The 25359-nt window shown below is 43.9% G+C and overlaps 1 protein-coding gene across 4 annotated transcripts in view; it reads right to left on the bottom strand.

Annotated features, from left to right (window-relative positions):
* The window catches only part of NECTIN1 (nectin cell adhesion molecule 1), a 183493-nt gene that overhangs the window by 109009 nt on the left and 49125 nt on the right, over window positions 1-25359 (bottom strand). For all 4 annotated transcript variants that reach the window (XM_075277722.1, XM_075277724.1, XM_075277725.1 and 1 more), the window contains exons 2-4: window positions 12516-12866; window positions 7808-8110; window positions 5651-5768 (exon numbers count right to left, since the gene is read on the bottom strand). In XM_075277722.1, coding sequence (XP_075133823.1) covers window positions 5651-5768; window positions 7808-8110; window positions 12516-12866 — 772 coding nt within the window. The remainder of the gene's footprint in view (window positions 1-5650; window positions 5769-7807; window positions 8111-12515; window positions 12867-25359) is intronic.

Raw genomic sequence — 25359 nt, 5'->3', positions numbered from 1 at the left:
AAACGAATATCGAATCTCAAACATTTTACTGTTCACTCATCTCTAACAAGGAGGCCTTAGGGGGACTTATAGTCCTCCGTCCTCCTGATCCCAGTGTCACAGTGTGCATGGACCTCTTCACCAACTTTCACCCTCCAAATTTGTAGGAGGAACAACACAACGTGGAGACCTAAGAAACGATTCTCTAGGACGTTTCCTTCATGGAGAATACAATTATTTACCAAACAGACATGTCAGGAGAGGTAAGAGGTTCTCCTTAAAGTGGAGATATATTCTATTAGGGGATAGAATTACAGGGCATTCCTTGATATAATGTTATTATGGGATTTACGCCCTGTATAATTAGCATTAATTCCCCTAGTAAACATGGCAGGTGGAGGGGAATGAAATCCCTGGTAGCCTTCAGGTATAATGAGCGGCGTCTCATTACCCTCCGACACGTCACATAGACATGATGTTCATTGCTCTTAATTACGGCAGATGTTCGGTCATGTAGTGACTCCTGGCAGATTCCTCCACTGTCCAGATTGCTTGGACTCAACATTATGTATTGTCAAAAATGTTTTCCATTCGCCCTCAATATATCAACCGCTAAAGACTGAAAACTGAGCCGGGGTGACACTTGTCAAGTCTATGTGACTTGAACGGCTTCAGTATTCGTGACAGTGTAAGTGGAATGGATCATGAATGCAGCAGACGGTGCAGATTCTGGGCGCTGGTATTAGGAGTCATTGATGTGGGTGCCCGAAGATCATTTGTTACTGGTCTCTATGGGTGAGAATTGATAAAGATGGTCGAAGCATCGTGTCAACTTGGTGCGGTGTAACGTAAAATGGGAAGATGGGAACTAGTGCAATACGTACTCAGGTTTGGAGGGGAGCATACCCCTGTCTACTCACAACAGTATGTAGCCATTGGCCACTGCAGGTTGTCAGTTCATCAGACACAGCTTGGTAGCGATGCTGGCAGCATTGTGTTTCCACCCTGTTACGTCTCTAATGGCTATAGCAGGGGTCACAGCTGCTGCCGGGCCCAGAAGTCGGGGGGCCCACGGGTCACCATCATCACACTACAGCTGATAAACATCTTTCACCTACTTTCTGTTTCCATTGATGGCTGACATTGTCAGTACATTGTACATTGACAGCACATTGCTCTCTGCTGGTCTAGAGTGAGAAGATTTATGATACACAGCCTGCCACTGTCAGAAAGGAGAAAAGTCACCCTTTAATGGCCAAAATAGCAATCTGTCAGCAGCATGCATAGAAGGAGATATTCTGTGGGGGAGGCTGTGGCGCAAAAGGGGACATGGTTGTTATGTGGGGGGCACAGAGAGGGGATGGGAGTGATGGGAAGCTTGTGTACACGTACATGTTGTGAACAAGTCTTCATGGTGATCTTAGCTTAGATAGAGATGGAAAGATAAATGTAAATGCTGCTAAAATGTATGGATAGGGCACGACTAACTGTTAAAGAGAAGTTGCACAGAGAGGCCCAAGTAGACCTTTTGCACCAGGGCCCATGAGCTTTTAGTTACACCCCTGATCTGTCATCGTAATCCTGGAGCAACATAGTAAGCGGTGTATTGCTACAGCAGTTTTGCTGCATATAACTGACATCCATAAGTGTGGGGACATGATAGGTAATCAATGGTGAGGAACAAGGGACACGTCCCAGGGGACAAAATAGATAATCAATGGTCGGGAACCAGGGACATGTTCCAGGGAGCGTCAGGGGACTGGTAAGGAGAGGATTATATGTTTTTTTAAAAATTTTATACAATTATTCTCACTTGTGGATTCTGCTACTGATCCTTGGGTAATCCACTACCTAAGGCTGAGACCCCACATTGCGGAAACGCATCTTTTTTTTGTTGCAGTTTTTCTTGTGGTTTTTTGAGCCAAAGCCAGGAGTGGATTGAGCAGAAGGTAGAAGTATAAGAGCTTCCTTTATATTTCCCATTCCTTTTGTAGCCATTCTTGGACAAAAACAAAACTGCAACAAAAAAGCTGCGTTTCCGCAATGTGGGGCCTCAGCCGGAAGGGGCTACAGATCTGGGGAAAATCCTCAACAAATATGGGCCCTTTCTAAATCCACACGACAGGCCAATTTTATTGCTGATTTTTCCAGTGCAAATGTGGCAGCATTTCTAGAAAGTATGAATTTACCCTAAATATTCTGCCCGGAGCCTCTGCAGCTAGCAGTGATGTGTCCTAGACAACTGTACTATGCGAGAAAGCATTTCTTTGGTTTGCTTACAGTGTTCTATGTATTAGAGAGCCTAGGAATAGGACGCAGGACCAGCTGCTCCCCTGCCGCGTCTGCCAGGTGCACATACATCATGTGCAATGCAGATATTAAAACCGAAGGTACACAGTGTGTTGTACGTTCATTACATTACTTCAGCTTTCTAATATACATTAGGTTTTATTTCTATGCTGTCAGTGAATGGAAGTCATTGTATTTATATCAAGGCACAGTGTATCTGCCCCATCTGTAATGTGCTACAACTATTCCTATTCACTGACAGCAAGCATAGATCTTAATAACTGTGAAAAATGTAAAATAGACATAAAGGTTTCCTCGGCAGGTTCTGTCTGTAGCTTTCAATTGCAAGAGCAGAGAGCTTGCACCCTATCTGAGCTGGTGGAGACTAGCTGCCATACACTGCACACAGTAGGTAGAGAAGAATCTGCTCTATAACAGTCTTTCTTGCTCAACAGTCCCAGGGTCACAGAGGACAAATATAATATAATACTGACGCATAGTATGCAGTTTTTAGCTCTTTTCCCCAGTACATGCTTTATTATTGATCTTTGGCTGTCATAAAAAGCTTCTGTTTAGCTCCAGCATCAGCTGAAGCTTGTCTGTCCTACGCTATCTCCTGCACTTCCCACTCACTTCTCTCCACTGCTCTCCATAGGTTTCAAAAGACATGTGTAAACTGAGTCATGTGACCTATCATACATCTCAAGTTGGATATAGCAGAATGTTCAGAGTGAAAGTCAGTTTAGCTGGGGGGGCTGTAGAATAACAGCCTCATAAGAACAGAAATTGGCATTTCTCTCTGATAAGATATATGACTTCTTACAGTCCCCTGTACAATCCATTTATGCACTATTATGTCATTTTGCTGTAACCTTCGTGACCATTTCAGCTCTGGGTACGGTATGTCCATGGCCCCATCACTTCCTGAGAAAGCTACTTATCCACAGCTCCGGTGTAGGCCAATCCTAATTAGTTATGTAAATCAGTGTTAAACTAGAGTGACCAATACGATCTTACACCGGCTTCTGTTACAGTGTCATTGTCACACCATGATATTACGGCATGGAAATCTGTTGCAGATACAACTTTTGGCAGGGACTGCACGGCTGCCTGGGCTCACTCATATTGGGTTTATGCATTCTGTATGACTTCATGTGCTGTACTAAAAACACATATGGTCTTTTAATAGTAGATTTGTGAGGATCAAACTATTGGCTACCTGACCGGAGCGCATATGACCCAACTACACAGTGAATTTTCCAGGTGCATAGCGCCATACATTGTGGTGTGGCTGTGCCTATTTACTGCAACCCGATACAATAGTAAAATCCTAGAAAACCCCTTTAAAGAAAAAAAGCTAAGTTCCACTAATTTCATTTCCTATCATTAGAATCCCTTTTTTTCTAACTAACATGTAGGAATGGCCTTAAGAAAGTCTATTCTTCTCCTACCGTTAGATGTCTTCTCTGTGCCACCGTTCGGTAGATATTCCGTTTTCCGTCTTTATGCAAATGAGTTCTTTCAGAGCACTGGGGGCGGGCCCCAGTGCTCAAACAGCACTGGGGGCGTCCCCAATGCTACGAGAGAACTCTCCAGCGACGCCTCCATCTTCTTTAGGAATTGGCCTCTGCGTGTCTTCTTCCTGCCGACTGCACCTGCACGCAGCCAATTTTTTGTGGCCGCTTACTACAAGAGCTCGCGTAAGCGGCCACAAAAATGGCCGTGCGCAGGTGCAGTCAGCTCTGCCCGCTGACAGAGACGATTGCGCATGCGTAGAAGATTGAAAGCCAGGCCGGAAGATGACGAGTAGAGGCCGGTTCCGGAAGAAGATAGAGGCGGTGCTGGAGAGTTCTCTTGCAGCATTGAGGATGCCCCAAGTGCTGTTTGCTGTTTGAGTGCTGAGTCCCGCCCCCAGTGCTGCAAGAGAACTCATTTGCATAAAGACGGAATATGAAATATTTACCTAACGGCAGCCCAGAGAAGACATCTAAAGGTAGGAGAACAATAGCCTTTCTTGAGGCTATTCCTATGTGTTAGTTAGAAAAAAGGGAATCCAATGGTAGGATCCTTTTAACTTCACAAGGAACAGAAGAACGAACAAAACTTACTCGGTACCTGAACTCTCAGCGCCTGAGTGGCTCTTCACCAAGGCTGGAGTAGCTTGACTTCAATGCACATGCGCCAATCCTCAGGCGCATGCGCAGTGAAACCAAGGTGTACTTCCCCAACATCAGAGAGGAGGAACCAGGGGCATCCTTGAGACTCCGGGGGCCCAAAGGCTTGTGTACAGCATATGGCGACCAGTATTATAGACAGCACGTGTTAAGTTGGGGGCCCCATTCCATATATTGAACAAGGGCCCAGGAGATGGATCAAAGTCGAGAGTACCAGAGATGAATCCAACGAGACTCATCTCTAGATAAGTATAAAGGTTCATACATACGGACAGGGACAGTTAGGGTAGAGCTATTTGGGACCCTAGGTAGTGCCCCACATAACCTTGACAAGTTCCCTTTAAGGTGATCAAAGATATTAGGGTTATCTTCTTTCGACATGTAATGAATATGGAGGTGCCCCAACATTCCCCTTATGGAAGATATATTTGGGATTCCCTACTGTTTTTAGGATAGACAAGGTGCCGCCAGAGTTGCGGGCCTGCAGGCTAGTACTTGTACCACAGCCTCATTATGTCTGCACCCCCTGTGGCTACACCCACTGCCATTATTGCTCCAGTCTTCATTAATTTTTGTGTAAAATTTACATTTTCATAAACGATATTGCAGAATTGAATTAATTAGAAGATAATTATAAAACATTAAGCGTTTACAGCCCAAAAGCTAGATGTAAAAAACGCTGCAGATTAGTTTTTCTCTCTTCAAAAGTAAAACTGATCAAAACCCCTGTTTGCTGGGATATTTCTTATCTGCGGCCGTCTTTGTTCTGTCTCTCTCTAGAAGGCACAACAGCGAGATATAATTGGCTGCGGCACTCTCCGTAGACTCGTATAGAAGACGACATTTTAATAACAGTCAAATTATTTACAATCAGAAGCCTATTGTACTCTGGCAATGACTGAAGGCAATAATGCTTAGTGGAAATGCGTACGGAGATAAGAGTCGGGACAATGGCTGGCAACAAACATGACAGACCCATCATTTAATGCAGCCGTCCTTTTATTAAATCGTTAAGTAAACGAAACGCGGAAGGCAAAGTTAACCAATAATGGAAGATTAGTGTAAGATTAGATGTAATATTATGGAAATCCTCCAGTTCAGTTGATGTCATTATTCTATAACCATTATCTACATCCCGCGTAGATTTATATTGTAATTTACCATAGATGTATATACAGTATATATCAGAGAGTAAGAGTCACACTTACGTTCGCCACGTGTACGAGTAAGCCGGTGGAAAAGCATCTGCTCGGCACGTCAACTTTACTTCCGGACGCTTTACGTACCAATTACCGTCATAACCTTCAATTGTGACTTGGGGCTCATCTGGAAGAAAGGCAGCAAAATGATCACGTAAAAATGGTGGGAAAGTAAAACAATAGGTCTTATAGCAAACTTTTAACTTGCACCCCACCACACCCACCTAGTACCCCTGTCCTTGATCCCCACAAAGTGTAAATACTCCATTTACAAAAAGCTTCCTGTCCCATATTGTCCCCTTCACATAGTATAGTATCCTCATAGTGGCCCCCACACAATACAAACACTTATGGTGTTTGTGTACAGGGTACGAACTTTGCAAAAATTTTGGGTTTGGCCAAACCCAAAGTTTTTGAGGTTTACCACCAATGAACTGTTGTTATAATTCTTGGGACGCTCAGACCACAGAGTATAATAAACATAGGCCCAGGGGGTTCGCCATCCACAAACTATTAGGCTGGGTTCACACAATGTATTTTGGCACGTAATGTGGCACGGAGATGGTGCGGGAGCTTTTGCGGGCCGTATACGCTCCCATTGATTTCAATGGGAGCGTGGATCGTATACGCGGCGCTATTTTGCGGCCGTGATTTTGCGGCGGCCGTAAAATAGCGCCGCGTATACGGTCCCGGCTCCCATTGAAATCAATGGGAGCGTATACGGCCGCAAAAGTTCCCGCGCCGTCTACGTGCCACATTACGTGCCAAAATACATCGTGTGAACCCAGCCTTATACTCTGGGGGTCTCTTCAGACAACAAGGCAGCAGTGGGGGAAGGAACAGGGATCGAAAAGCAGGGTCGCGGCATGTAGAGTTGGGCAAACCTCATGAGATCATTCTTGCGAGATTCACTGACCAAACATGCCCGAATTGAAATGGTTTCTATGCTTAAGCCCAGGGGAGGTGAGTAACACTGGTTTTTATGTTTGGTCACCAGATCCTGCGAGGTTCGCCCAACAAATACTCTACGCCCTGCATACTGATCCCTGTTCCTGTTCTGACAGCTGCTTCCGCTTCCATCATCCTCCAGCAGGTCAGCACAGCAACATGATATGGGACACACAGGGCCTCCTGGAGGGCTGAAGGGGGAACAGAGGTGGTCGTGGGTGGAGATCTAATAAGGTGCCGTTTACAGCAGTCTGTATTCTTACTTCCATAACTTGGTAGGGGTTGTATAGCAGAGGCCCTCACTGATATAAACAATGACCACATATACAACGAAAATGCTATTGGAATCAACGAGGCCGATTTATCATGAGGACATTTTTAGGCTACTTTTCTGATATAGATTATTTTTTGTTCTGTTTTTTTGTGACAAATGTAGCAAAATGTCTCATGCTGGTTCTTAAGTTTTTTTGCAGTCTTCTAAATTTTTGGTATGTTTTTTAAGTTACAATTGACACGTGTGCACCTGTACAAAGTCACATATTGTAAATTAGGCGTACACCCATGTGCCATCAAATCCTACAATAACCCACACAATCCCCCAAAAGACGCAAAATTCAGACACAAATCTTGGAGATGCTCAAACCCAACTGTCCAGCCATCATAATTTGGCCCTGGTCTCTCAGATCTTTAGGCTTGACAAATGTTTCTGCTTCCGGCAAATCAACTTCAAGAACTGGCCCATCCATTACTGGTTAATACATCCCACCCCTGGGTAAGGAATACAAATAAGACCTCATTGGGGTAAAAGAGGAATTTGCTCCTAGCGCCACCTATTGGAAGGTGGTTCCATATAGATTAATACCTGGGAATAATAACCAAACCAGTACGACTCCTCCACAAGGAAGAGGTTCCCATCCACAGACAGCTGTTTTGAGGTTTTTGCCTTTCATCACAGTTGGGTACTGGCTGGCTTACCCAAAATTCTTAGCATGGTATGCATGGTCTAATAAGTCCCTGTACCTCTCCCTAATAAGAGACATTACCCCTTGTATCCTATCCCATGATCTTCATATAACCATATATGTATTTCTTGGAAAGCCCTAGTTATTCGTGGACCTTGACCTCATCCACCCAGGATCAACCACCAAATCCATCATGCGTTTCCAAATCCCAAAACAGATTAACATTGCCATAACCCCACGGTCTCGGTATACTTACATTGGACGCTCAGGGTGGTGTTTCTTGTAACTCTTTCCGTTTGGTAATTTATGACACAGGTAAGGGGCTGTTGGTGAGCCTCTCGGGTTGGCACCAGCCTGTAGCGACTGATGACGGTCACGGTGCCATTGTCATTCTTGATTTCCTGATATTCGGCCTCCCCTTTTAACTTGGTCTCCCATGTGATGGTGCTTGGTGGTTTTCCGCTGGCTGACGTGCAGGTGGCAACAACAACCTTCTCTTTTGATCTTGGATTGGCAACCAGTTGCTTAGAAGTTTCTTCCATTTTATTGGTGGGTTTGGCTATAAAACAATTACAGTTTAGATGTATTATATACCGAAGAGACCACAATGCATTCTAGAATACTGTAGGTCACAACAAATACAAACTTGAAGGAATCCTTGTCAATAAATCCATGAAATGTTCATTCCTTTCACATTCTTGGAACCCAAGAACCATAAAACATTAATACAGTTGTGAATAATTAAAGGCTAAAATCAGTTTTTTCCACCTTTTTCACCATATCTAGGAGCAAAGGGCAGTGCATAGTGTTAATAATGCAGAGAAATACCCAATGATGGCGCTCAGGACAGCAATCTGATTGGCTGAGATCACCGAGGTCCCATATTTATTCCACAGCCAGACAAAATTCATGAAGTGGGTTTTCCGGAAGTTACATTTTGATAGCTTATCCTTAGGGTAGGTCGTCAATAGGAGACAGGAGGGGAGGTAAGGGGTGACAAACGAGATCCCTGCCGATCAGCTCTTTGAAGAGACTTTGGTGCTTGTGTGCTAATGACATGCTAGTCATCGAGGGCAGCATGGTGGCTCAGTGGTTAGCACTGCAGCCTTGCAGTGCTGGAGTCCTAGGTTCAAATCCTGCAAAGGGCAACATCTGCAAGGAGTTTGTATGTTCTCCCCATATTTGGGTGGGTTTCCTCCGGGTACTCCGGTTTCCTCCCACACACCAAAGACATATAGATAGGGGATGTAGATTGTGAGCCCTATATGGGACAGCGACTGACAATATCTGTAAAGTGCTGCGGAATATGATGGCGCTATATAAGCATAATAAATAAATAAATAAAACATATGGTACAGGAGCAGCTCAGTCCCATTTGAGAGAATGGGGCTACGCTTCAATACCATGCACAGACTCCTTGATATGTATGGAGCTGTGCTTGGTATTCGGTTACAAGGCCAAACATCCTGTAAAACCCCAGCTTTCCTATATCTTTGCAATCTGAATCCCATATTTGATGAATTCCTTGTATGTTTTATCAAGGGATTTATAGAAGGTTAATATTACATTGAGATGATCAGTTTTTATCCCTTTTTATATTCCCTCTTCGTTGCTTTTGCAGCTGCTGCTTGACATTGAGTACTGCTGGTTATCCTATGTGTAACCAGATCACAAAGATTTCTGTTAGTGGTTGTTTTTGTGGGTTTTTTTTTTTGCCAATTTTCCCTGCAGTTGGGGGTGATACATTATTGCAGGTTCCAAGAAGAATACAGCACCCTATCACTTACTGCAGACCTAACCTCTAGGACCCAGCAGCACCTGCAGTTCCTGACCCCAAGAGGATCACATAACCACTACACCAGAAGGGAAGCCCCATCATGGTGGCTCCCATAGCTGGGTACATACTTAAGGTACGTCCTTGCAGAGATAGATGCTGACTAATGCAGACAGCATTGATCAAGTGGTAACAACCAGATGTCCACTTATTCCTAAACGTCTAGGAGGGATAACAGAGGGTCGGAACAACACAGAGATACAACAAAAGATGCTCCAGAATTGTTATTTTATGGGAAATACAAGTATTCACTAAAACAAACATGGCGGGAGAGATGACTGATCCTCCTTAAACCCTGGAGACTGGTGGTGTATACATCCAACTAGAAGTTCTGGTTCTACAATGGAGAAGGTAGTTTCTAGGGCTTAGGACAGGATTGTGGATTTTCTTTATAGATCTGATAATGGAGGTCATTGTATGTTATGAGGTTTTTCAGGAAGGTAGCTCCAATGATAAGTCTATGTAATGTTCACACATGGCAGATTAGCTGCAGAAACTTCCACGACTGAAGCTTGTTTTTGTGCACAGATTTCTACAAGCCCCATGAAGATGAATGGACCAGTCACAGAAGATCTGCAACAAATCTGCCAAAGGAATGGGCAGAAAAACCAAAAGCAACAATTGCATCGACACTCCATATAAAGGATATTTAGAAAACTCTGGTGGCCTCATATTTTGGTAACCTTTTCTAGACGGAAAAACTGCAATGAAATATTCAGAGAAAAAAAATACCTATTCTACGGTAGGCTATAAACACACTAAATGTTGCCGGGGAAGAATATCAAAACCTGTATTTGAGGAGTTGGATGTACAGATGGTGAGTCAAACTTCAGGAACCACCCAAATTTGTGTAAGGTATTAAATCTTAGATTGATCTCATCATTTCCATTATGTATGTGGGTGTCTTAGTCTACATGACATAGGCTCCTCTACCCCTCCTCCATTTTCATATTCACCAAAAACATCATATGTTGTAAACTGACCTCTACCCACCCCATCCATGCACATGCTTGGTCAACTTGTCCAAGCATTCATGTGTTCTCATGAGGAATGAGGGAGTAAGGCCGGGCTCACACGGGGTTTTTTGGTCCGGCCTCAGGTTCCGGACCAAAATACGGGTAGCTGCCACTTGATGCCGGTGCAGTGCACCGGATTCCAGTCCCGCTCCGGATTAGGCCCAAATGAATGGGCCTAGTCGGGAGGGAGTGTCTTCAGGCGGACGTCACAAGGCGAATTCGCCTAAAGGAATGAGCATGTGGCTTCTTTTTTCCAGGAGCCATCTTTTTGGTCAGGATTTTGAGGCGGATACAGCCTCAAAATCCTGACCAAAAAATCCTGTGTGAACTTACCCTAAGAGTACTCTACAGGGCTCAGCTATCTTTGATGCGCCCAAAGAGAAAAAAAATGGAGCACATCCATTAGAATGGGAGAATCGGACATCCGTTGGGATCTGGGATCTGACCACTTGTCCTTTACCGATCATGAAGTTATAACCTACCCTATTCATACGGGAAAACTTCAACACCTTTTGAGCTACTGCCAGACACCCCTGTGGTGGATTATCTCCTTATAAAACAAAGTATCGGCCATGGTGACCCACCCGACCCTTCATTCCCTTGGCATGTGACGTCGATGAACAGTAGATGGTTGACTGGTCCACTTACAATTGACAAGTTCATCCATCCTTCATCTAAGGAGTTCTCTAGGCCCCTTAGAGAGGTAAACATTCACAGAATGATGACTTTTAATGACTTTGTTTATTTCTAGACCATATTTTCCATGCGGAGCCTGTAGGGTGTGGTTGTGATCTTGCACCGAGATTAAATGTGTTGAGATCCTGTATTATAGCTATTATGACATCTCTAAGTATGATCTGCTCTGCGCATTGGAAACCGCATAAACACATAGAAACAGGACCCTGTTTACCTTGTCGTAGCTCGCAAGGTTGGACCTTTATGCTTGTGTGGAGGAGATGTCCTTCAGCTGCACTATAAGTTGGCATTGTAGACATGCTGAAAAGCTAATGGTACTCCTGTTGAATGTTATTTTATCACACAATACACACACTGCATAAACTTGAGAGTTGCAATGTCACCACATTTCCTTTTATTAGCTATGTACCAGAGTAACAAGGCTACATGGTGTCTGTCCAACACAGATACTTCAGAAATCGTTGGAAATTGTTGCAAGCTTGACTTTTTCAGTTAAAAAAATGGACACCCGAAGTACCCAACTATAGTAAATGGGGTCCCTAAGGCTCCATTTGTGTTATTTTTGGAGTCATTGTAGTCTGCTAAGCACTGACGTGAACGTAGCGCAAGTGTGTGATGTGTGTCCCAGCCAAAGATGCTGCAAAGCCTTAGTCTAAGGTGGCCATAGACCTTAAACAGCTATTACGTCCATCCCCCATACACATACACCCTTGATATGGATGAGTGTACATGTATTGTCAACGGGGACTTGGAAGTAAGGCTCACCGTACACATTAGAATGATCCCACCAACTACATAAAGCACAGTGACCCTAGGTTCAAACTAGCGTTCGTCTCTCCATCATTCGGACCCAAAAGATGGAGAGCCTGTCCACCATAAAAGTTACCTGCAGACCCCATAGACTAAATTGGAGTTCGTCGGGTGTTGTCCATCAGGTTTCTGCCTTGGTTTAATACTCAAACTAGTGGAGAGAGAAGATTTCTGTGCAGGTTTTAGATTTTTAGATGGAATCTGCAGTGGAGTCTTCTAAGGAGTCACCAATGGAAATGTGAACCTAGCATGAGTTTCTGCAAATTGGCTGATGATCCAGCATGATTCATGTGCTTTTGGTAGACCAGGTTGGTCACAAACCTTTGCCACTATTATATAACTGATAGTCATCCAAAATAGCCTAATTTTTAGACCACAAATATCTAAAGTGTATGGCCTTCTTATTTCTCTTGAGATCAAGAAGGATGGAGCATGTAAAACTCAAAGTGCCCGCTCCTTTATTCCACTGATATCATCGGCGGGAGACTCCAAAGATAGTTGGCTGGGTCGGCCAACTTTGCTCTACTATATATGGGCACCTTCAAAACCAGCACAGAGTCTTCTAGTTACGCTTATTCATGTATGTAAGTAATAAGGTACAATCTTACCAAGTACAGTCAGGTTGAGCTGATTCTCACGATTCCCCGTAGGAAAAGTTGCAAATTCGCAGATGTACGACCCTTCATCTTCTAGCTTTAGATTACTGATTTGGATGGTACCGTCACGAATTGAGGGATTTTGGAAGACCACACGTTCTTTGTACGGAGGGAGGACAGAAACGCCCATGTTAGGGTTGAAAATGGCCACATTTTGCTTAGAACCATTGGTTGATTTTTGCCATGTGACTTGAGTGATCTTTACATTGGGTACAGGATTGATGAAGCTACAATGAAGTATAACATCTGTGCCAAGATATCCTGAAACTGTGTCATTCACGTGTACCATTTGAGAATGAACACCTGAAAAAGAGAAGAAAAACATTGGTAAGACCAAAAAGTCCCAAATCAATAATAAAATGCATAAAATAAATGCAGCGTCCAATGTCTGTATGTTCATAGTACCGACCATATACTATAGACATGAAACTTAAAGGGGTTGTACAGTAGGTACACTTTATCTATCCAAAGGTCTGACTGCCGAGAGCCCCACAACTGGTGTTGAGTCCCCACTTCTACCCATTTTATGGCCACAGTAGGAAGTTTGAATGGTGTGATGGTCAAGAATTTGTCTTGGTGGCTGGTGGAAATGGTCAAGCACTCTCCTCTGCTGTGCTCATAAGTCCCATAGACTCTGAATTGATGAGTAGTGCACATGCTTGACCACCACCCTACATGGTCAAGCTTACCAGCACTATGATTGTGAATGGGAGGTCGGGATCTCAATGCATATGATCATGGAGGTCCTATAGATAGATCCCTTTGTTGGTACCCCCATGATCAGACACGTATCATCTATGTAACAGTATAGCATGGCATAAGAGGGGGGATGGCGGAACGTGCCAACCACAATGAGTACTTGCCTATAGCAAATTTCTCAAAAACACTTGTGATATTCAGTTCAAACAATCTCCCCACTAAATTGCTCCACAATGCTCCATAACTCCCCAGTCAGAGAAACTACGAGCAACATCGCCCCCATAGCCGTCACATAGTGTCAGACAGGCACTCGCAGTCTGACAGCGCTGGATACAGAGGAGTATTACATGCACCGACTGTTCTGCCGATTCTGTAATAATGAGCAGTCAGAATGATTATCGGATTCTCTATAGTAACAGGACGATCGGTTCTGAGCTAAGGAAATTTATTTCATGCTTCGGAAAATGTATCTGCCCAGCTTACAAATTATTCTTGGCTGTCACTCACCACTATGACTTCCCAATAAGAACAATAAAAAAGCGACATCAAAATGTTATGTTTGGTATTTGGAAAAATACTTCCATGGGAAAATATCTCAATATTAGTAAAGCATGTTAGGATGTGTGGCTGATCATGGCCGAATCCATGAAACTTTGGCCACTTTAATACTCAAATATTTCTATATTTTACTTTTATTCTTATTTATGTAGTAAACATTAAGCATGTCTGATCTGCGGCATTGTATAGAGCGGGAGGAGCTGAGCAGATTGATATATAGTTTTATGGGGAAATATCCAGTATCACATTTTTTTAATTTTAATTCCTGCTTGCTCTGGGCTTAGGAGTCCAGAGGATTCAGGAGTCCATTGGACTCAACCCCAGAGCAAGCAGGAATTCAAATAATTACTAAATCTTTCCCCATAATGTGATATATCAATCTGTTCAGCTCCTCCTGCTCTGTAACATTCCGCCCATAGATCAGACATCTTTTTCATTGTGACGAGTTCCCTTTAAAGGGAATACCGACCATGTGGTGTGTTTAAAAATGATGTAACGTGTTCATGCCAATGTCACCCAAATCAGCGCCATAAACAGAAGTTTGCCATCCTAAGACAGACAAGTGATATCTCGCTAGAGTTTACTCTCACATCTGTTTCTTTGCATTTCTAAAAGCTCATCTTCAGCTATTGCGGTAACATTTTACAGACATTATTATTCTCGGCACACTCACTCTACAGTATTGTTCCTGTACTCAGACTGCGATTTCAGAATCTAATAAGCTGAATATATGAACTGTGTCTTTGTAGACTGCCAGATGCCATAGTTTTCAACAATGAAGACAAAGAAATCCCTGATCAAATCTGTTGTTGGACTCAACTTCTTGTCTATAACTTCTACACTTCACCGGCTTCATCCCCACGTCTATCCCTGTCTGTGGGTGGGATACACATTATACATAGACATCAACACTAAATCCTAAAAGTTTTTTCTAAGGTTTCAATATTGATGACCTATCCTTAGAATATATATCCCCCAAAATCATCCCCCAAATCAACTAACATCATGGACATCATGCGACACCCATGCTAGTATTGTATACATCGCCAAAGGCAATGAAACTGCTGTAAAGCATATCACTAAATGCTGTTAACAGTTGACAGAAAAAGCTCAGGAAAGATGGCTGCCCCATAATCAAAGCTCAGGCAAGATGGCCGCCCCATATGCAAAGCTCAGGCAAGATGGCTGCCCCATAATCAAAGCTCAGGCAAGATGGCCGCCCCATAATCAAAGCTCAGGCAAGATGGCCGTCCCATAAGCAAAGCTCAGGCAAGATGGCTGCCCCATAATCAAAGCTCAGGCAAGATGGCTGCCTCATAATCAAAGCTCAGGCAAGACGGCCGTCCCATAATCAAAGGTCAGGCACCATGGCCGCCCCATAATCAAAGCTCAGGCAAGATGGCCGCCCCATAATTAAAGCTCAGGCAAGATGGTCGTCCCATAGTTAAAGCTCAGGCAAGATGGCCACCCCATAATCAAAGCTCAGGCAAGATGGCCGCCCCATAATTAAAGCTCAGGCAAGATGGTCGTCCCATAATCAAAGCTCAGGCAAGATGGCCGTCCCATAATCAAAGCTCAGGCAAGATGGCCGCCCCATAATTAAAGCTCAGGCAAAATGGCCACCCATAATCAAAGCTCAGGCAAGATGGTCGTCCCATAATCAAAGCTCAGTCAAGATGGTCGTCACGTAATCAAAGCTCAGTCAAGATGGTCGTCCCACAATCAAAGCTCAGAAAAGATGGCCGCCGCATAATTAAAGCTCAGGAAAGATGGCCGTCCCATCATCTAAGCTCAGGCAAGATGGCCATCCCATAATCAAAGCTCAAGCAATATGGTCGCCCCATAATCAAAGCTCAAGCAATATGGTCGTCCCATAATCAAAGCTCAAGCAATATGGTCGCCCCATAATCAAAGCTCAGGCATGATGGCCGCCCCATAATCAAAGCTTAGGAGTAGATCATTTTGCATAAGGCTTATGTATCAAGATACAAACCCCATGAAAACAATTCACCTGAAGGTCACCGCTACGCGTGCGTCCCTTCCTTTGAGATCCACCATACGCCTCACATAGTTGAGCCATGCTAAGTCAACATAACACAAGTAAGTGAAAAAATCCCTAGATAAATTCCACAACAAACCACTAAGGGCAGGAGCGGCAACTTACACATTAGATTTAATTAAAGGGTAGTAAAGCGTGAGACTCCGCTCTTGTCCTCGCCAAAGCAGCACTCGATAATGGATTGTTCTATGTAGGTGTATGGAATAAATGGAGCACATCACCTCTGCCATCTTATAGGCACACACTTCTCTATGTATGTAGATTAGATCATTTATATGTAGGAATCGTACATAAAAAATAGCAATCACAATGGTATCATATAATGATGGGTATATAACTGAGTATAAAGCTATTCCCGAAATGAAAGGCATACTTAAGATATCCTAGTACGACCTGGAGGTTTGCAGAATACAGGGAGGGGGACAATAAAGGAAAGCGCAAAACTTAATGAAGATTTTTATTCTGTTTCTGCAAAAGATGATAAAAATTTTTATTTTATGTTGTACATTGGATCGTGCCTGTCAGTGCAAGGCTGACAAGAATCCTATTAGGTCCTGCCAGGGATTCCTGTCTATGGCAGTCCTGGGGGCATCATTGTAGGGATGCCAATGAGGAGATGCCATGGCTGCTATAGACGCCACATAGTTTTAATGGCCGATATTTGAGGTTTCTCTGATCCCAGCTGTTATCACCAAGCGTCCTCCCAGTATTGGATACCCATGTCACATTTAGGCTTAGAAGACTAGGATATTGATTTCTGTGGCCTCTTCACTATTTGTTAAGCACAGCACCACACACTGTACAGTGGCTGTGCTTGGTATTGCAGCTCAGTCCCATCTATTTGAATGGGACTGAGATGCAACATGATTATGTGACCAATGGAAGAGGTGTGACCATCCCAAGAAGAGAAAGTGGTGCAGTACTGAAAAACCATTTTTCAGCGATGGATACATCTTATTTTCAGTACCCAGCATCCTGCTTGATCTTGCCAGGGGTTACATGGATGATTTAGCCACAGAATCCAGGGCACAAGGCTCAGACTGATTAGCTTAAATACATCTAAGGGCGAAACCCTTGGCATAAAGTCAAAGCTCAACTTCCGCTTTCCTTTGCAGCTTTTACAGTCAGAATTTGGTAAGGAATTCTCCCATGTGAACTTGTCCTAAGAGTGACTCCGCTCTGGCAGATCAGGCCCATCCAGGAATCAAATAGACTGTCTAGAGTAGACTGAATATAATCTCAACATATCTCTCCATCTGTACTCCCCCAAAACCAGAGCCGCAACAACCAGCCAATTTCCAGGCAGGGTTCCCTTTTAGACGCCTTTTCTAAGCCGCGATTGTACATTGATTAAGAGGTTAAACTATCCGAAAGGGGACGTGTCTAACAGAACTGTGACATAAAAAACCTTACATTTCTGTTCTTCCTGGAGCATTCATCCCCGCTGTTACCTTACTGTGTATATAATGTAAGAGGATCATTACTGGGCAGGAAAAAAATGCCCCCTGCGGCATCAGGCGTGCGGTCATCTTTTAGCCATCCGTACACACAGGCTGGAAATGCGACGTGCAGAGATCAGTCCATTTATCCCTGGCCTTGACCATTAGATAGAACAGTAGGATCCGGTAGGTTAACCCTTCTCGGAGTGAGTTAGTTATATCTAACTATATCGCATATTCTACAGGATTTTTGGAGAGAAAACTAATACATTTCATCCAAATATCCATCAAGATAGTTTCATGCAATGACTAACAGAGCAAATATGTGGTTATATAGAGGAAATGAATAATCCGGTATTACTCACAGGGTCCTGCATTAACATGGCACTAGATCTAAGCACTGAATCATTACAGTATGGCAGAGCGTACTGTACCGACGGGTTTATACAAGACTAAAAAATCCAAATACTCATCAGTAGCAGCGAGAACCATCATTTATTACACAGGGCTTCAGTACGGGGGGTAATAAACAAAATAAGAGTCAAGAAATCAATGCCTTGGAACAATTGGATCAGTCCATGGGTCTCGCTTTTGCCTTTTTGGGAGTTACTTTGCCCTGATATTTCAGGTGACAGCTACTAAGTGGAGCCTTGTCGCGCCCATAGTGATTGATAATCTGAGACCGCACGGTGTGCAATTGCAACAGGTTACGGGCTGCAAACTTGATAACCTACCGAGTCGCCTCAATTTCACCTTTAGAGAACCCGCTGCGATCTACAATAGTAGCAATGTAAAGGATAAAAGCTACGGCAAAAGCAACTGATTTTAGGTTATTTTTGTGGCGGATCCCCGGATAACACATTATGGAAATTCTGCAGTGTGTCACACTGTGTGGTCCAGATTCTCACAGGGACTGTGACCAATATCTGCAGGTATGTAGCATAAGGGGGGCATATTTACCAAGTGCCAGAATTCCGGCAAATGGGTGCGCCATATCTTATAACAGAAGACAACAAAGACCAGTGAAAAGTAATTGGTTTGTGTTGTCTTCTGTGATAAGATATCTTGCTGCAGCAGGTTAACTCATTGCATAAGTTCAGGTTAACTCTGCTACATCTGAATCTCTGGACACACATTCAGGTTTTTTTGGGGGGTCAAAAAGGGCAAGAACCTATAAAAGATCTATAGGACATATACTACTTTATTATTATTTGTATCCACTCCTGCTTTTGGCTTCAAAACCTGCCAATCTGAATGTCTGACCTTACCCTCAGGCTGGAAACACACGTGCAGGTTCTTAAGTGGTTTTTGACCCAGCTAAAAAGAGAACAATACAGCGAGTCCTTCTCTTTTCAATCCTCTTCTGGTTCTACTTCCAAAAATTGCATGTGTGATTTCAGTCGTATAGAAAAGTACTGTAGCTAGGATAGTAACTTGTTATATCCGATCATATCGGAACGATTTATTTGCTACATAATGTTCTGATGTTTTGTATGTTGGTGTGATGCCACTATCATGTACCGTGCCCATGACCTGAGAGGCGAGACAAACTCGAGAACAAAGGAGAGCACATGGCCAAGAGACTCCACCCCATACATAAAGCACCAGAGATCAGAGCGCTGCTGTACAAGTATACAACCTGCATTAGACAGAACAGGAACAAAGCCATGTGAGCGTGTACAGTAAATACACAACATTAGAGAACAAAGCCCAGGGTGCTGCATCATGGGCTCCTATACAATCCCCCTCCCATACAGACTACAACTGCAGTGCACATCAGCATCACATCTACATTCATTGCCATTTACCGCTGCAAGTGACAGAGCTCGACTACGGCTCCTACCCTGTGACTATTGTTTGCCTTGGTGTTTTTCCTTTTATAGCCAGCAGGTGCCATTTATAGTGTGACAGGGAACACAAACAAGTTTATGGAGAACTTGTTATCTACTTACGTAAATGACTGTATTCCTAAAGCTATGATATGCATAAATGTATAGATCGTAATTACATGTAATAAGCTTCCTATTGCTATACGTAGTCCTAACCACATGGGCAATATCTAGTTTACATGGAGAATAGAACAGCAAGTGCGCTGTAAACAGTTATCTGAACATAGGAGTGCAAACTAAGGCGAGGTTCACACCTGCGCTGGACTTTCCGTCGTTGGGGTATCTGCTAAAATAAAATAAAATAGTGGTCATTCTTGGTGATTCTTCAATTGGTGATTCTTCTTGCAGGTTTTTTGTCTCTGTCGATTTTTTGGCAATTTCTGTGACGGAGTTCAACACTAAGACTACATGGACACCAACATTGTACAAGGGTCCCATGCCCACCGTTTAATGGAGCAACAGTCAAGCATGTGCACTGCTACTTCATTTAAAGTCTACGAGACGACCGCAATTGTCAAGTATATTGGTCAGGCCCGTACTATGACCACTGTTCCATTCCAATTCCCCCGTGAGGATAAGACCCCACGTTGTGGGAATGCAGCTTTTTTGAGCCAAAGCCAAGATTGGCTACAAAAGTAATGGGAAATATATAGGAAGTTCTTCTACTTCTACCTTCTGCTCAATCCACCGCTGACTTTGGCTCAAACAACCGCAACAAAATCTGCTACAAAATAGCCTGAAAATGATCAGTGTTGATTCTTGGACACTCCCCTTAAGGTTCCATTCACATTAGCATTGTGTCATATTTACAGAAAACCTTTCCGTTAACGCCCCCTATTCAGATTAATGAGATTTTCCCACCAAGGTCCAGTACATTGGTTTCCATTGTTCAATTATTTGCTTCTACCACTTTGTAACCAACAGGGCTTATTGAAACGCACAAACCAGATCCTGAACTCCCTGGACATCATCTGTCAGCACACCCCTATACACCTAAGATGGTCTGTTAACCCACCAAAAACTGGAGAGTTTGTTGACTTTACCACTATGTATATGGGCACCTTATGTCAATGGCCTTTGTAATAATGTCAGCATTAGCGCAGGTCGGTAGAACGTAACATACGGAAACTTCAAAGAATCTCACCACGTGGACCGACCTTTAGAAGATATAAAGATTTTCACTGTAATTTTCCAACTTTTTACTCTAGAAACAACCCAGTCAGATCAAAGAACCTAAGCAGTTAATTGAATTGTATGATATTCGATAGCATACATCTAATAGACAGCTCAGCCTGTGCTACCACCCTAGGGCGGGACCGCAAACTTTCCTCCATAATGCTCAATCGCGCATCTGTTTTGTGTTTTAATGGCTGACACAATTGTACCATTAAAGTTTTCTTATGTCGCGGTGAAAGTGGTATCGATAGAGAATAAAGGAGCTAATACTACATAGAGAAACGCAACCTTTCGACCATCGTTGCATTAAAATAATAGACATACGAATTTAGGATTGATGTGAAGAATAAGAGGAGCAGTCCTGGGAGATTTTACTGTGTTTACAGATCACATACAAAAATTATTCAGACTTTTATTTATGTTTTAAGTACTGTCAAACAAGAGCAGACTGGATATTCCAGTTCTACCTCCGAAGCCGGGGGAGGGGTGGGAGCGTAGCACCAGAACAAGGTAGAAGCGGGAAAGGGAAGGATACACAGGGCACATCGACTGATGTCTGATCAAGGAGCACAAGGGAGAGATTATCCACGTTTTATAGAGTTTTCTCCAGAAGGACCTTCTGCGGGCGACTCCATTAATGCCGCAGGTGTTGGCGTGCAAGTTACTATAAAGTGTGTGGGTGATATAATAGGTGACCAGGAAAGCATACAAAGAGCAGGATGTGAGCAGGTGTTAGGCTGTAGGTGTGTAGCAGCCATCTGCCGAAATGTCTCCTAATTCATAGAAACTGAATGGTATTTCCGGCACGTAAGTGCAGAACACAAGTCAAAACTGGCATTTGTGTATGGTGGTAACAAAAAGCAGCTACGTAATTCCATTTATACATCTATGATTCATGCTTTATGTGTTTTATGGTCTGTGAAGGCAAGAGAAACAACCTCGCATGAAAATGGCAGATCCTTCCTAAAAGGAGCTTTCGAGACTTCCAAGAATAAAAAAACATGGCCGCTTTCTACTAGAAATGGCACCATACCTGTTCATGGTTGGTGTCTGATATCAACTGTAATACCAAGCACAACCTGTAGGCAGACTGTATTACCTATTATGGATCCTCACGGTTCTACTTAATCCAACACGCAAGGAAAACCAAGCCAACATGGGGAGAACATATAATGTCCTCCTTGTTCTCAATGGCTGGATTCGAACTGGGGACTCCAGTGCTGAAAGACTACATCATGGTGGGGAAAAAACTTGTTTTTACGGGCAATAACCTGGTGCAAGAGGTTTCTGTCAGCCACTTCCTCCTCTTTCCATTGGGAAGACATGTATACTCAGCTCTGCCGAGACGGGTGTTTTTGTCTAGCCGTCGGCCTAACAAGATCTGGTAGATGTTGGCTATTGACAATGTTTGGGAGTTTTTTTGGACCGGAACCTGAGGCAGAGGCCGCCTCAGGTTCCAGACCAAAAGCCGGGTAACCGCGACTGAAAGCCGGTGCACTGCACCGGGATCCAGCCGCGCACTCTGCTCTGGATTAGGCTCAATGAATGGGCCTAGTCCGGAGGAGGGAGTGTCTTCAGGCTGAATCGCGAGGCGACTTGGCCTGAAGAATGAGCATCTCGTTTCTTTTTTCCGGGAGCCAGAAGAAACAGCTCCCGGAAATAACACCTGAGCGGCTCCTATTGATTCCAATGGGAGCCATCTTTTTGGTCAGGATTTTGAGGCGGATACGGCCTCAAAATCCTGACCTAAAAACTCTGTGTGAACTTACCCTTAGAGTAAGGTAGCAGGAATGTATCTGGCCATACATGTTGGTGTATATTGGATGAAGCCACCAATTTTGATGGGGCTGGCCAACCATCTAATGTGTATGGGGATCCTGACAACAAACACTGGAGAAGATAATGATCAGTCAGTTGGATTCCCTTTATGCTAGGGGAATATATGGCGCTGCCAGAAGTGGCAGCTTTTGCTCCTCTTCCCAAACCAAGAGTGCATGTGTATGGTGGTGTCTGTGAGATAGCCATCAGTGGTGCAGGTGAGCGCTAACCCACTCCCCTATAGATGCAGATCTCAATATGTACGTACAATGTATGGTCTGCTTATGGTTGGCCTCTCCCAATACTTTGGACTGACTCAGAGGGCTCAGTCATCTGCACCGCATGCCATTGACTTATCGCTCATGCTCCATCTTGCACAATCTACAGTTTAGAAATCCATTTTTTGTTTGCATCACACCATGACAATTTTTTTCTTTAAGGAAAATCTATATGTAAATTTTCTCCCACACACCGTCATTGAACCAAAACATCCTATAGAGTACGTAGATAACCTCAAGGAACCATAGCTAGTCATGACCAGTAGCGCTACCAGCAGACTCCATGGGAGATAGAAGACAATAGGACTTCTTATACATCACTCTCCAGGGTGTGGGATAGTAGACTGGTGCCTTCAGGGAACCAGGAGGCCAGGGAACGCTTGTAAATTCAGGGCAGGGCTGCCAAGCGGGTTCTAACATGTTCGGAGAACTTCACGTACACACAGTGAAACTTGCTGCAATGTGCATTCTTCAAACAGGAAAACAGGACGGTGGTTTGATGATGTGTTGTGTCTTGATCACATCGTGCCTCGGGACAGACTTATATATTCTTGAAATAAATCCTTGTTTCCCTGCCATCCTTCAGCTGTTCGAGAGAAGGGACCATAGGAATGCTCCGATATATATTCAGCCAAGCAGAGGTTAATGGTCTTACTAAGCATAGCGCCATACAGCGTATAGTGGCTGTGCTGGGTATTGCAGCTCACCTGCGAACAGGCCATATGACCGATCAATGTGACTTCACATGGTCTGTGATGGTTCTTGGTATTAGACCTTCATCGATCAGGTGTTGACCTATCTTAAGGGCAGGTTATCCAGATGTAACTTCGGGAAAACCCCTTTAAATTGTTGCTTTCAGGTGTTTGGCTAAGAGCTTTTCTGCCCAATTCATGTACACAGTTGGCCAAGCCAATGCATTTTGGACCATATAGATGGAGGCGTAACTCGAAGCTCTTGGCCCCTATGCATAGTCTGGAATGGGGCCCCAACCTATTGTGTGCCGTTTAGAACAGTGGCATATTTTGTGTGGCAGAGGGACTCCTGGGGCACCTTCTGGGTCCAGGGCCCGATACTGATTGATATAGCTACACCTCCAATAGCTATGCCATTGGATCAGTGGTGGGAACCATGATGCCACTGGTATTGTATGGAGTATTGCTACAAAGAACAATGGAACACCGTTGTATCTGTGCTGGATCAACAGGAAATATCTCCCACAATTCCTAGAGGAACATGCATGGTTAGTAGGTCTCATTACCCTAAGGCTGCTTTCACACGGAGTAACACTCCGCTCATTCTGACACGTAAACATGTGTCAGAGCGAGGCGCTTCAAAACAGATCCCATTGACTTCAATGGATGCCATCTTACGTTAAAAAGCCTCCCATTGATTTCAATGTGTAGCGCGCGTAAGACGGCACCCATTGAAGTCAATTGATCGTAGCTTGGATAGTCCATGCAACCGAATATATTGAAGTCAATGGGATCTGTTTTGAAGCACCTCGCTCTGACACGTGTTTACGAGTCAGAATCAGCGGAGCGTTACTCTGTGTGAAAGTAGCCTGACATGGTGGTCTCTTCAATGAGATAAAGTTCCCCACCTGACTCAGGTCTTCCATAGCGAGTCAACCCATTGATGCAACGCTTAGCTTCCTAGTTCACGAGCAACTGGGAGTCAATGTAAGGCTCTGTTCCCACGGAGTAACGCGCCGCTCTTTTAGACACGTAAACACGTGTCAGAGCGAGGCGCTTCAAAACAGATCCCATTGACTTCAATGGGTACCGGCTTATGCGTGCTACACATTGAAATCAATGGGAGGCTTTATAACCCATTGAATTCAATGTGTAGCGCGCGTAAGCCGGCACCCATTGAAGTCAATGGGATCTGTTTAGAAGCGCCCTGCTCTGACGCGTGTTTACTTGTCTAAATGAGCGGCGCGTTACTCTGTGGGAACGGGGCCCAAGGCTGCTTTCACATGGAGTAACACTCCACTCATTCTGACATGTAAACATGTGTCAGAGTGAGGGCAGTAAAACAGAATCCCATTGACTTCAATGGGTGCCAGCTTACGTGCGCTACCCATTGAACTCAATGGGAGGCTTTTTTACCTATTGCTTTCCATGTGATACGCGCGATAACCACGGGCCTTAGATTTTATGCATGGCCCCCTGTGTATTACCGATCAAGACACTGGACACTAAACATTTCATCTCCCCGTCACATCTCTGGAGCCCAGGAGGCGTCGTGACAGCTGAATTCCCATCACATCCTCGAATTTCATGCTCCAGTCATGACTGATGTGGACTTAGTCAGTCCTGTCAGAACATAGCATTATTTTATAAAAAGTAAATCTGCAGCCATCCATCATGATGTGCCGAGGTCGTGAATCTCCACTTTTGGTAATCAACCAATCTGAAAGAATTCAACAAGTTTTTCCAACAACCAGAACCCGAGGACACCGTTTAGCAGCCGGGAGCTTTGTTTGTATTATGTGCAAAGTGGGCTTGAGGTTAATTCAGACAGGGACATGGCACATGTGAGGTTTACAAAAGAGTAATGCACAAGTACCGCATTGTTCAAAAAACAATACCCAGAACTGAGGAACTTGGCAGAAGGACACAATACACGAAATAAAACGTATTGCAACATGCACACAAATTTATAGAATGGAGAGGCCAAAACCAGACTATCTGCTCCAAGCATAACACTCAGGGCTGGTAAGAAGGTGAGTCTCAGCTGTCTGTACATTTATAGATAACCTGTCCCCAGGTGTGAAAAGCCCAGTGACAGCCATTGTCTGATCGGCGCTGTCACCCTGAGCATTTGGATGTTTAGTTTATCCAATTCCGTTCAGCCATTCCAAAGATATAAGCCCTGTTA

Source organism: Leptodactylus fuscus, chromosome 6, assembly GCF_031893055.1.
Source record: "Leptodactylus fuscus isolate aLepFus1 chromosome 6, aLepFus1.hap2, whole genome shotgun sequence".
NCBI classification, from domain to species: domain Eukaryota; kingdom Metazoa; phylum Chordata; class Amphibia; order Anura; family Leptodactylidae; genus Leptodactylus; species Leptodactylus fuscus.
The sequence above is the reverse complement of the archived record's forward strand: the minus strand, read 5'-3'. Positions and strand labels throughout refer to the sequence as shown.